This window comes from Myotis myotis, unplaced genomic scaffold (genome assembly GCF_014108235.1).
Source record: "Myotis myotis isolate mMyoMyo1 unplaced genomic scaffold, mMyoMyo1.p scaffold_m19_p_2, whole genome shotgun sequence".
Classification (NCBI taxonomy): Eukaryota; Metazoa; Chordata; class Mammalia; order Chiroptera; family Vespertilionidae; genus Myotis; species Myotis myotis.
In genome coordinates, this window is record NW_023416324.1 from 69,260,752 (window position 1) to 69,274,312 (window position 13,561).

Consider the following 13,561-nt stretch of genomic DNA (forward strand, 5'->3'; position numbering starts at 1 on the left):
GTGTCTAGTCTTAATTATTGAACCAAGCCAAGCTGCATATCCCTCCTTTCTCAAAACAAAACTAAACAAACCCAAAAAACTAATGAGGGAAGAGTCAGTAAATATGTCCCAAAAGTGTACTTACAGATTGATTATTAAGAACTATAATACCTTTTCCTTTAAAAACAGTGTTATGAATAATGGTCATATTCCTAGTCAGGCCCTCAAGTACACTGTGGCTACCTACTTAATTGATACTCAGTAAAGGAATATTCATATACATTTATTTACAGAATAAGGGATAAATGTTATGAAAAATAACCTTGAGACGTTTAACTGGAGGAAGAGATGAAAAAGCATTTCTGTTTCTTAAATCAGATAAATATGAAGAAATTGCTGACTCTTTCATTTCTGACTTCTGTGCAACTCCAGTTTTACCTATGAAAAAAAATTAAAGATTCTTTAGATTAAACTTCAGGTATTGTTCATAGAAAGCCAAATTTCTTTAAAATTTCTAATCTAATATTTACTTTTTCAAGTTGCCCACAAGAGAAAGAAAACTATTTGTTGCAAAATGCATCGTGTAAATATCACACATAAATAATTAGGATGTAATTACTATTTATCAAAAACCTTTCAATTTTTAAAACTTGAAATAAACTTGGGTTATGGAACTCACAGCAGTCATGTCCACAAGTCTGTTTATTTTTACAGTGATGATTACATTCTCGGTTCCCAGGTTTTTTGCAGGTAGTCATTCCTAAATTAATATAAGATAAACAAACCAATTTTTACTATATCCTATCTAATAAAGGAGAAACATGGTAATTGGCGTATGACTGCTACCCTTCCCATTGGCTAATCAGTGAGATATGCAAATTAACTACCAGCCAAGATGGCGGCCAGAAGCCAGGCAGCTTGAAACTAACATGAGGCTTGCTTGCTTCAGTGACGGAGGACTCCAAAGTTCCCCGCCTGCCTTGCCGGCCTCTGAGCCTGCAGTTTAAGAAACATTGTAACAAATATAGAAGCTAAACAAAACCCCAGAAACCAGCTTTCAGCTAGCTGGGATCTCAGAGCTGGAGTTATACATTGTTTTGATTATAGAACCTAAACAAACCAGATACCTTCTTTCAGCAGCAGAGGCCTCAGAGCTGGAGCCAGAGCTAAAGCTGGCCCAGAATAAAAAAAAGAAAAAAGAAAAAAAGAAGCAGTTGGGAGCTTCAGTCCCAGCCTGAAAACAGCCATCAGCCCCTCACCCAGACTGGCCAGGCAACCCAGTGGGGACCCCCACCGTGAAGGGTGTGTGACCAGCTGCAAACAGCCATCATCCCCTCATCCAGGCTGGCCAGGCACCCCAGTGGGGACCCCCACCCTGATCCAGGACACCCTTCAGGGCAAACCAGCCAGCCCCCACCCATGGACCAGGCCTCTATCCTATATAGTAAAAGGGTAATATGCCTCCCAGGACCCGGATCAGCAGAGCCGCGAGGCCTCCAGGCACCGAGATCAGCGTGACAGGGGGCAGCGCCCAAACCCCCTGATCGCCCTGCGGCTCTGTGTGTGACAGGGGGCAGCGCCCCAACCCCTCCACCCCACGGGCCCTGCTCTGTGTGTGACGGGGTAGAGCCATAACCTCCCCATCGGCTCTGCCCTGAGTGTGAGAGTGATGGCGCCCCAACCCCTCCTCCCCCAAGGGCCCTGCTCTGTGTGTGATGGAGTAGACCCATAACCTCCCCATCGGCCCCGCCCTGAGTGTGACAGTGGCGGCACCCCAACTCCCTGATCGGCCCTGCTCTGTGTGTGACAGGGGGCGGTGCCCCAACTCCCCTATCGGCCCTAATCTGTGAGTGACAGGGGGGAGCTCCTCAACCCCCTGATGGGCCCTGCTCTGTGAGTGACAGGGGGCAGCGCCCCAACCCCCAGATTGGCCCTGCTCTGTGCGTGACTGAGGGTGGCATTGCAACCTCCCGATCCGCCCTGCTCTGTGCATGACAGGGGGCGGCACCCCAACTCCCCAATCGGCCTTGCCCTGAGCCCAACCAGGGGCTGCACCTAGGGATTAGGCCTGCCCTCTGCCACCCGGGAGCAGGCCTAAGCCAGCAGGTCGTTATCTCCCAAGGGGTTCCAGACTGCGAGAGGGCACAGGCCAGGCTGAGGGACCCTCCTGTCCCCCCCGAGTGCACAAATTTTTGTGCACCGGGCCTCTAGTCTATTATAATGAATTTAATATAATTAAGTTATAACCAGTCTCTCCTTTCAAACAATACAAAAAGACTGATTTTTCACATTTCTTCCAATATTAACCCATTTAATATGTAATTTTTAAAAAGATAGTTCTGATAATAGTCCCTGTCCCACTATTAGTGGCAACTCAGCTTTTCACAAGCAACACTGAGCCATCTATAAGCTTTTGTTAATTTTCCTGAATTAAATAGAGTAACTCAGCACTTCTTGTCCTGAATGAGGTAAGAATAAGGGTGAAACTTTTTTGTTGCTTTGTACGTAAGCCTGAAGAACTAGGAAAGAAGCAAACCTCGTGGCATTTTGATGGCATCACTGATAGCTACTAGAAGATAGGACACCACACATATTTAATAGATGTTAGAAATAAGTGCTGAGTGGATTAAAAATGGCAGCAGAGTAGGAGGATGCTGCATGGTCATGCTCCCAGGAACAAGCTGAAATTACAACTGAAATATGAGAAGGCTTCCTGAATAATCAACTGAAAACTCACAGGAGAGAACCCTGATACCCAAGGACCGAAGGTGGAGCTGGCATAGAGACTGGTAGGAGGGGCAGAGATGTGACCCACAGAGGGGAACGGAAGTCCCAGAGAGATATCTCAGCCTGTGGTGAAGGGGGGGAGGTGCCACTGAGAATTCTGGGATCTAATCCTGGAGCTGGGCGCCCCAGCAGAGAGCACCAAACTGAGGAAGGTACCCACATAACATCAAGCTGTGAAAAGCAGTGGGGTGCTGTCTGCCAGGGAGTGGCAGCTGAAAGTTCAGGCACCCTCTTAAAGGGCCAAGGCACAAACATTCCCTGTGGAGCCACCCACCTTGTGCTCTGGCAGAGGGAGGGTGAAGTGGACTGGAGCTGTGAGAGCAGAAGCCAGCACTGGGGACTTGGGGACAAAGCTCAGAAGGCAGACACCCCAAGTCTCCTCAGCTCAGTCATTCCCTCATACAGCCACGTAGACATCTGCCTTGCCAGGGGGGAAGACAGTTGACACACCCTATTGGAAAACACCTTGCCCTGAGGCCGCTTAAGAGATTAAAAGTAACAATTCAAAGGAGCAGCAGCTGCTTGTGTAGCCCGCTCCCACCCAAGGAACAGCAGCCTCATGATCACCACACCCTCTGTCTGAGGAACAGCAGCTGTGTGTGAAGCCTCCCCCCACCAGCCAGAGCAGCCACCATAACTGTGAACAGCACCCACCAGAGGAGCTGTTACCAACTGAGGAGCAGCTGCTACCACAACCACCTGAGGAGCAACCGCAGCCCGAGGAGCCACTGCCACCCAAGGAGCAGCCACTGAACAACTCCACATCTAGATATGGTGGTACGATCAAACATGGGTAGACAAAGAAACCCCCAAAGGAAAGAAAAGGAGGACTCGCCAGAAAAGTAGCTAAGTGATACGGAGGCATGAAACATAACAGAAAAAGAATTCAGATTAAGGGTCCTAGAGTGCATAAACTGGATGGAGGAAAAAATCAACAACTTATGCAAGAAGCAAGAAGAAACAGATGAAAAAAATCAATAAATTATGTAAGAACCAAGAAGAAATGAAGAGTGATATAGCTGCAATAAAAAACACCATTGAAAGTCTCAACAGTAGACTAGGAGAAGCGGAGGACCGAATTAGCGAATTAGAAGACAGGGAAACAAAACACACCCAAACTGAACAGCAATTGGAGAAAAAAAATTAAAAGTCAGGAGGAGAGCCTAAGGGAGCTATGGGACAACATGAAACGAAACAACATACGAATAATAGGGCTGCCAGAACAACAGAAAGAGGAACAAGGGTTAGAAAACCTATTTGAAGAAATAATATCAGAAAACTTCCCAGAGGTGGGGAAGAAAAAAATCACACAAGCACAGAGAGTCCCAAACAAGGTGAAGCCAAAAAGACCCACACCAAGACACATCATAATTACCACGGCAAATGTTCAGGACAAAGAGAGAATCTTAAAGGCTGCAAGAGAGAGATGGAAAGTTACATTCAAGGGATCTCCCATTAGATTATCAAATGGTTTCTCAACAGAAACACATTAGGCCAGAAAAGAATGGGCAGAAATTTACAAAGTGATGCAAAGCAAAGGACTGAATCCAAGAATACTCTATCCAGCAAGGCTACCATTCAAAATTGAAGGGGAAATAAGAAGCTTCACAGACAAAAAAAGGCTAAGGGAGTTTATCATCACCAAGCCAGCAATGCAAGAAATGCTAAAGGGACTGGTGTAAAAATAAGAAATAAAAAGGTCAGAAAGAAAACAGCCACACAAAAAGAAATGGCTACAAACAAGCACCTTTCAATAATAACTTTAAATGTAAACGGACTAAATGCTCCAACCGAAAGACATCGAGTGGCTGAATGGATAAAAAAACATGACCCATACATTTGCAGTCTACAAGAGACTAACCTCAGAAGAAGGGACTCACACAGACTGAAAGTGAAGGGATGGAAAAATATCTTTCAGGCAAATGGAAATGAAAAAAAAGCTGGGGTAGCAATACGTATATAGGACAAAATAGACCTCAAAGTGAAGGCCATAACAAGAGATAAGGAAGGCCATTTCATAATACTAAAGGGATCAATACAACAAGAAGATATAACCCTGATAAACATATATGCACCCAATGCAGGAGCACCCAAATACATAAAAAAAACTCCTGGAAGATATCAAAGGAGAGATTGACAACAGTACAATCATAGTAGGGGACTTTAATACACCACTGAAATCACTGGATAAATCCTCTAGACAAACAATCAGCAAAGAAACAGCAATCCTAAATGACTCACTAGATCAGATGGACTTAATAGACATCTTCAGAACACTTCACCCCAAAGCCACGGAATATACATTCTTCTCAAGGGCTCATGGGACATATTCAAAAATAGACCACATATTGGGTCACAAACAAAGTTTCCCCAAATTCAAGAAGATTGAAATCATACCAAGCATCTTCTCAGACCACAAGGGCATAATATTAGAAATAAACTACAATAAAAACAACCCAAAATACTCAAACACTTGGAAGCTGAATAGCATGTTATTAAATATTGATTGGGTTACCAATGAGATCAAAGAAGAAATTAAAAACATCCTGGAAACTAATGACAATGATAACACAACAATACAAAACCTATGGGACACAAGGAAAGCAATCCTGAGAGGGAAGTTTATAGCTCTATAGGCCTACTTCAAAAAACAAGAAAAAATGATAGTAAATCATCTAACTCTACAACTCAAAGAATTAGAAAGAGAGCAACAAGAAAAGCCCAGAGTGAGCAGAAGGAAGGAGAAAATAAAGATTAGAGCAGAAATAAATGACATAGAGACCAAAAAAAAATACATAAAATCAATGAAACCAAGAGCTGGTTCTTTGAAAGGATAAACAAGATTGATGAACTTCTAGCCAGTGTCACCAAGAAGCAAAGAGAGAGGACCCAAATAAACAAAATCAGAAATGACAGGCGAAATAACAACAGACCCCACAGAAATACAAATGATTGTTAAACAATACTATGGAAAACTCTACTCCAACAAATTAGACAACCTGGAGGAAATGGACATATTCCTAGAAAAATACAACATTCCAAAACTCAATCAAGGAAGAATCTAAAAATCTCAATAGGCCAATAACTATGGAATAAATTGAAGCAGTCATCAAAAAGCTTCCAGCAAACAAAAGCCCAGGGCCAGATGGCTTCACAGGGGAGTTTTACCAAACATTCAGGGAAGAACTAAAACCTATCCTCCTCAGACTACTACAGAAAATCCAAGAGGAAGGAACACTTCCAAGCTCATTCTATGAAGCCAGCATCACCCTAATATCAAAACCAGATAAAGACAACACAATGGAAGAGAATTACAGGCCAATATCCTTCATGAACATAGATGCCAAAATCCTCAACAAAATCTTAGCAAATCGGATCCAGCAGTACATCAGAAAGATCATACATCATGACCAAGTAGGATTTATCCCAGGGATGCAAGGATGGTACAATATCCACAAATCAATAAACGTGATATATCACATAAAAAAATTGAAAGAAAAAAACCACATAGTCATATCAATTGATGCAGAAAAAGCATTTGACAAAATCCAACATCCATTTTTGATAAAAACTCTCAGCAAGGTGGGAAGAGAAGGATCATACCTCAACATAATAAAAGCCATATATGACAAACCCACAGCCAACATCATAATCAATGGGCAAAAACTAAAACCATTCCCCCTAAGAACAGGAACAAGACAGGGATGCCCCCTCTGACCACTCCTGTTCAACATAGTACTGGAAGTACTAGCCGTTGCGATCAGACAAGAAGAAGAAATAAAAGGCATCCAAATTCGAAAAGAAGAAGTCAAACTGTCCTTATTTGCAGAGGACATGAAATTATACATTAAAAACCCTAAAGACTCCATCAAAAAACTATTAGACTTAATAAATGAATACGGCAATGTAGCAGGATACAAAATCAATGCCAAGAAATCTATGGCATTTCTATATGCCAATAGTGAATTTACAGAAAGAGATACTAAAAAAACAATCCCATTTACCATCGCACCAAAAAAATTAAGCTACCTAGGAATAAACTTAACTAAGGAGGTAAAAGACCTCTTCTCAGAAAACTACAGGACGTTGAAAAAAGAGATAGAGGAAGACATAAAGAGATGGAAGAGCATACCATGTTCTTGGATTGGTAGAATCAACATCATTAAAATATCCATACTACCCAAAGCAATCTATAAATTCAACGCACTTCCCATTAAATTACCAACGGCATATTTCACAGATCTAGAAAGAACTCTCCAAAAATTCATCTGGAATAAAAAAAGACCCCGAATAGCTGCAGCGATCCTGAAAAAGAACAAAGTAGGTGGGATCTCAATACCAGATATCAAGCTGTATTACAAAGCCACTGTTCTCAAAACTTCCTGGTATTGGCACAAGAACAGACATATAGATCAATGGAATAGAATAGAGAGCCCAGAAATTGGCCCGAACCAATATGCTCAATTAATATTTGACAAAGGAGGCAAGAACATACAATGGAGTCAAGATAGTCTATTCAATAAATGGTGTTGGGAAAATTGGATGGATACATGCAAAAATATGAAACCAGACCACCAACTTACACCATACACAAAAATAAACTCAAAATGGATAAAGGACTTAAATGTACGACGGGAAACCATAAAAATACTAGAAGAATCCAAAGGCAACAAAATCTCAGACATATGCCGAAGCAATTTCTTCACCAATACAGCTCCTAGGGCATTGGAAACTAAAGAGAAAATAAACAAACGGGACTACATCAAAATAAAAAGCTTCTGCACAGCAAAAGAACCCATCAATAAAACAACAAGAAAGCCCACTGCATGAGAAAACATATTTGCCAATGTTATATCTGATAAGGGCCTAATCTCCAAAATTTATAGGGAACTCATACAACTTAACAAAAGGAAGATAAACAATCCAATCAATAAATGGGCAAAGGACCTAAATAGACACCTTTCAAAAGAGGACATTCAGAAAGCCAAGAGACATATGAAAACTTGCTCAAAGTCACTAATCATCCGAGAGATGCAAATCAAAACAACAATGAGGTATCATCTCACACCTGCCAGAATGGCTATCATCAAATCCACAAATGACAAGTGCTGGAGAGGATGTGGAGAAAAAGGAACCCTCGTGCACTGCTGGTGGGAATGCAGACTGGTGCAGCCACAATGGAAGACAGTATGGAGTTTCCTCAAAAAACTAAAAGTGGAACTCCCATTTGACCCTGTGATCCCACTTCTAGGAATATATCCCAAGAAACCAGAAACACCAATCAGAAAGGATATATGCACCCCTATATTCATAGCAGCACAATTCACCATAGCTAAGATCTGGAAACAGCCTAAGTGCCCATCAGTAGATGAATGGATTAGAAAACTGTGGTACATCTACATGATGGAATACTATACTGCTGTAAAAAAGAAGGAACTCTTACCATTTGCAACTGCATGGATGGAACTGGAGAGCATTATGCTAAGTGAAATAAGCCAGTCAATGAAGGAAAAACACCACATGATCTCACTTACTCATGGATAATAAAGACCATTATAAACTTATGAACAAAAATAGATATAGAGGCAGAGCTGCCTGGAACAGACTGTCAAACTACAGCGGGAAAGCCGGGGAGGGTTGAGGGGCGGGAGGGTGGGGGGGGGGTAAGAGATCAACCAAAGGACTTGTATGCATGCATATAAGCATAACCAATGGACATAAGACGCTGGGGGGTAGGGGAGGCCAGGGGATTGTTAAGGGCAGGAAAAAAAGGAGACATATGTAATACTCTTTGTAATACTTTAAGCAATAAAACATTTTAAAAAAAAGAAATAAGTGCTTTCGGGGTATGAGAAATTTGCTATATAAATTCATAGAAAGGAGAGATTGCTTCCAACCTGACCCCCCAAATAGAATTAATATATTTGAATATGTAATTTATTCACTTATTGTAGTTTAAATGGGCTTTTTTGTTGATCTTAGCTCTCACTAGTAAAAAGGAGGAAGGGAGAAACATTTGAACTGGTCCTTGAAGGACAGAAAGGATCTGGACTTGGGAAGGGGAACAAGGAGAGATGTCCTAGGGGAAGGACATGTTATCCAAAGGAGCAAACTACAAATGGTAAAAACAAAATCAGTTTACTTTTGCTAGAGAATAGATTTTAAGTGAACTAAAAATGTAGATAGTAAAGAGCTTTGAAACCTTTACAAGCTTTTACTCTCCGTTTTTAGTGTCTTTGCTCCATCAGCCTTTTTTCAATGATAATACTGTGTACATATAGTACCCTAGAGTAAATGAATAACCTGCTCACCACTATATGAGGCAACTGGCCAGTTACCTTGAGGGCTAAGCAAATCAATGTATTGGGTACCGATTAAGTAATAAAACATCCCTGGCAACTGGAAGCTAGTAGCAGAACAATATTGTTCCCAACTGAACATACACAACTTTGGAAGAATATAAACAATACTCAAATAAGGCCACACTGACTATAGAAGACAGAGATAAGACTACAGTGCAATTATTTCTAAAACTGGAGATACTAGTAAGGACCCTCAAGAACCACAAAAATAACTAAACATCCCCCTCTTCTGGCTGACACAAATGACTACTATTTCTTTAATCCTTTCATCTCCGAGATAAAAAATACCAAAATATCCAACACTCCACTTTCTGAGAGCACCCAATGTAGAACTGACCCTGCGTTCTCTAAAACCTTCTAAAAATCACCCAGCACAAGTGGAAATACTCAAACAAGCTCCTCAACTCCCCGAGATGACTCACAGTTCTGCCACTGCTCTACTCTTCAACACAGGTGTGCTCCCAGCAATCTTTGGTTTAAAGGTCTTGACATTTACTCTACAAGGAAGGCTATGTCTTGCAAAGTTTTGCCCTACTTCTTGACCTCATCTCTCGCAAGGCCAATTCAAACCGCACCTATATCATGGAGCTCTATCCTAATCACCCTATCTGATTTCTTTTTCCTTTGAGCGCCTATGGCATTTTCTTTGTTCCTCTCTGCTTACTACATGCTGCCTTATATTTAATGTATTTACATAAAAAAAAACACGGTGGAAAAGTAAAGGGCACCCTAAACTAGAGTAAGAGAACATGAGTTCTAATATGGGCTCTTACCTGTTAAAAATAGAGATTAAAAATAATACCTGTTCTGTTTACCTCACAGAAAAGATAAAATCAAATATGTGAGAACACTTTACAAACAAGGGATAAATATATTAGTGTATATGTTATCACTACTATTACATTAATTAAAGATTATATAGTGATTATAAAATTAAAATGGATCTGAATGTCATAAAGTAGAGGGGTACATGCTATTTGTTAACAGGGGGATTTGTCCTGGTCAGGTCCCTAAGGAAGTGACAGTTGTGCTGAGGAGTAAAAGTGGGAGTTGACAAGGCAAAAGAGAGGAGAAAGAGTATTCCAGGCAGAAGGACTAACAGGTGCAGAAGCTCTATGACAAGGGAAAGCACTGAGAAACTGAAAGAAGGTCAGTGTGGCTGAGCTCAGCAAGTAAGAGAGAGAGAGAGTGTAAGAGATGAAACTGTAGTAGAAAGGTCGACCTGTGTTTGTAGGGAAACAGCTCCACCATGGCACCCTGGCAATTGCACATAGGCCATATAGGCAAGGCTCAACTATTTACAGAATGCCCTCTGATTCTACTTGGGCCATGTCAACATAGGCAGTCTTGTGAGGAGAAGTTAAAGGTCATTTTTCATCTGCCTCCTTAGCTTGAAGGAGGCTATCTTGCATGCACCTGCCTAGAGGCAGTTTTCATTTACCTTCTGGTTACAGGCATAAGGACTTTTAACCTCACCCTTTTCAGGTACAGCTGCAGGCTATAAAACCACTTAGCTGCAACCTAGTGTTGACTCTTCAAAAACAAAGCAGGCTACCATTCTCATCACCTGGCCCCTCCCAGCAAGCAGTTGATACCTTGCTGATCTTGTTTTACTGTCTAAGTAATAAGCTGTCTAAATCTATCTGGGTCTCTTGTGTCCTTAAATAGCCAATTCTATGGAGGCGAGGCAAGTCTACATAGCAGCTGCCACCGCACTGCTACTTAGGGACTGACTGACTACCTGACAGTATGGAACTTGGTAATGTTTTGAATCTTCTATTCTAAAAGCTATGGGGAGCCACTGAAGTATTTTAACCAAAGAAGGGACATGACTGAATTTGCATTTTGAAAAAAAAATCAATCTGTGGAGTATAATAAGGAGAATGGATTTGAGAGAGAACAGAGTGGATGCAAGAAAACTAGTTAACTTACATGTGGAATCTAAAGAACAAAATAAACAAAATTGAAACAGACTCAGATATAGAGAAGAGGCTGATGGTTGACAGAGGGGAGGAGGGTTTGGGGCTGGGTGAAAAGGTGAAGGAACTAAGGAGTACAAATTGGTAGTTACAAAATAGTCACAGAGATGTGAATTACAGCATAGGGAATATAGCCAATAATACTGTAATAACTATGTATATAGTCAGGTGGGTATTTGAAATATTGGAGAGACCACTCTGTAAAGTATATAATTATCTAACCATTATACAGTACATCTGAAACTAATAAAGAATAATACTGAATGTAAACTGTAATTGAAAATATAATAAATACATAAATAAAACTAGTTAAGAAGTTACTGCAGTCATTTAAGCAAAAAAATGAAAGTGATTCAGTCTAGGTGGTGGGAGAAATACAAAGAGAATGGACTGATTTGAGAGATATATAGAAGGTAAAAATATATTTTATGGAGAATTAAGTGGAGTGCTTTTCTTTCTTGAGCAGCATATTGTTGTCCCTTAAGTTTTATTGCCTTCCTTTTAGTCCAGCAATATCTACCTTAAGTTTAAGTTCATTTAATATTTCAAAGATAAAGACAAATACATGGAAACACTTCACCATTTATTCTCTCTTCATAGATACTTCCTTTCTAGAGACCTCCACCTTCCTCCTAATGTAATCTAGGCCTGTCCTAAAGTTATCATCCTAAAACTTCCTTTCATTCAACTCCTGGACTGACTCTACTATTCCTCGATTCTTTGACTTTTCCTTTCTTGGTTAACTGCTTTGTTTTCTTGTGTTCATCCCCAAACTGCCCAAGAAAGGATGTGTGACAGTTAAACTTTCTGAATCCTTGAATGTATTAAAAAGTATCTTTATTTTACTTTCAAACTTAATTAAAAGTTTGGCTGGGTATAGGACACAGGATTTTTAAGTCTATTGTCTTCCAGCATCCAGTGTTGCTAATAAAAAGATTAACACAACTTTAATTTTTGTTCCTTGGAAGCATTTATGGTTTTCACTTTATTTGTGATGTTCTGAAATGTTACAATTAAGCCTCCTTTGTATATATCTTCCCTCATTCACCCTAAATAGCACTAAGTCTTTTTGATGTGCAGATTTGTTTCATTTCAAGTCTACAAAATTTTCATAAATTATGTCTTCTGATTTGTCTCTTCTCTCTTTATGGTAAACTTATTAGTCAGCTATCAGACTCCTAGGTTACCCCTTTGTCTTTTATTTTTTGTCTCCTTGTCTTTTTGCTTTCATTTAGTTTATACTGACTTTATCTTTTGGCCCTCCAGCTAGGCTATTTTTTTAGTTTTTATTTCCTTGTACTAACTCTTATTAATAGCTTTTCTCATGGCATCCTATTCTGTTTTATGATTTCAATTTAATATTTAATTTCTCTGAGGTTACTAATTAGTTTGTTACATTTTATTACATTCCTGAAATATCCTGTTGCTCTTTCATCCAATTTCGGTTTTATTTTGGGCTTTCTTTCATATGTTCCAGATTTTCCTCAAATATCTCTTCATCCTTGGCTATCTGTCTATAACGCAGTCCTATTCTAGCTCCATTTCACATATGAGAAAATTAATTCATACAGAGGTTAAGTAACACATTCAGGACTATGCAGATAATAAATAGCAAATTTCAGACTCTAATTCTGGTAGTCTAATTCCAGAGCCTGATCTCTCAACCACCCTGCCTTCCTAGTTATTCTGCTGCCTTAGTTCTCCACAAAAAAATGCATTTACTTTATTTTGGAAAAGAATCTACTGTTTTGGGGGTGGGAAGACTAGGAGGAAATGGCTGTTTCACAATAAGGAATAGAGAATGTCCCTTAACCCAAGAACTTTTAATAGATGCATTTCTAAACATTACCACAAGATGGTGCACAATGACTACACACATCTGCTCCCAGTGGTGAAAATTAAGTAGGACCTGAGAGTCTAATTAGAGATTCTGGGACTCCCCAAAATTTCAAAGCAGAGTTAGCAAGTCTTGTCTGGAATTAAGACTGTATACAAGTGTTTTTATAGAATTACAGTATATGGATATCACCTAAGTGACAAAAACTTTTTACTATCTTTCTGTTAGAAATGGCACTTAGGAAATATAAGTGCTCCCCTGCCTCCACTCCACTCCCTGTATCCTGCAAATTGTCTGAATTTGTCTTAACAAATAAAAGCTTACAGAGATTGAGAACTCGAAAAATAAGGTTCAAAGAGATAACTGACCTAAGTTAAGCTGTACTCTCATATATACTGTAAAGAGATTGCATATTTCATCACTATCATAATCTGAAATTCATATTTTTATAGTTTTGTCACATATTATGTTAAATTACATATAATTAATATGTTTTTAAAGCCCCCAGTTCCTAGTACTTAAAGTAAAATAAATTTATTAATGTCAACTAGAAATGTATTTAAGGAAAATACTTAAAATTATTTTAACAGGACCATTATGGTTGCTGGAGCAAGGGT

At 39.9% G+C, this 13,561-nt stretch overlaps 1 protein-coding gene across 1 annotated transcript in view; it reads right to left on the reverse strand.

The window, feature by feature from the left end:
* HFM1 (helicase for meiosis 1) overlaps positions 1-13,561 on the reverse strand; it is a 109,447-nt gene that overhangs the window by 18,066 nt on the left and 77,820 nt on the right. Inside the window, exons 30-31 of the mRNA XM_036351359.1 lie at positions 659-739; positions 302-417 (exon numbers count right to left, since the gene is read on the reverse strand). Of these exons, the coding sequence (XP_036207252.1) occupies positions 302-417; positions 659-739 (197 nt within the window). The remainder of the gene's footprint in view (positions 1-301; positions 418-658; positions 740-13,561) is intronic.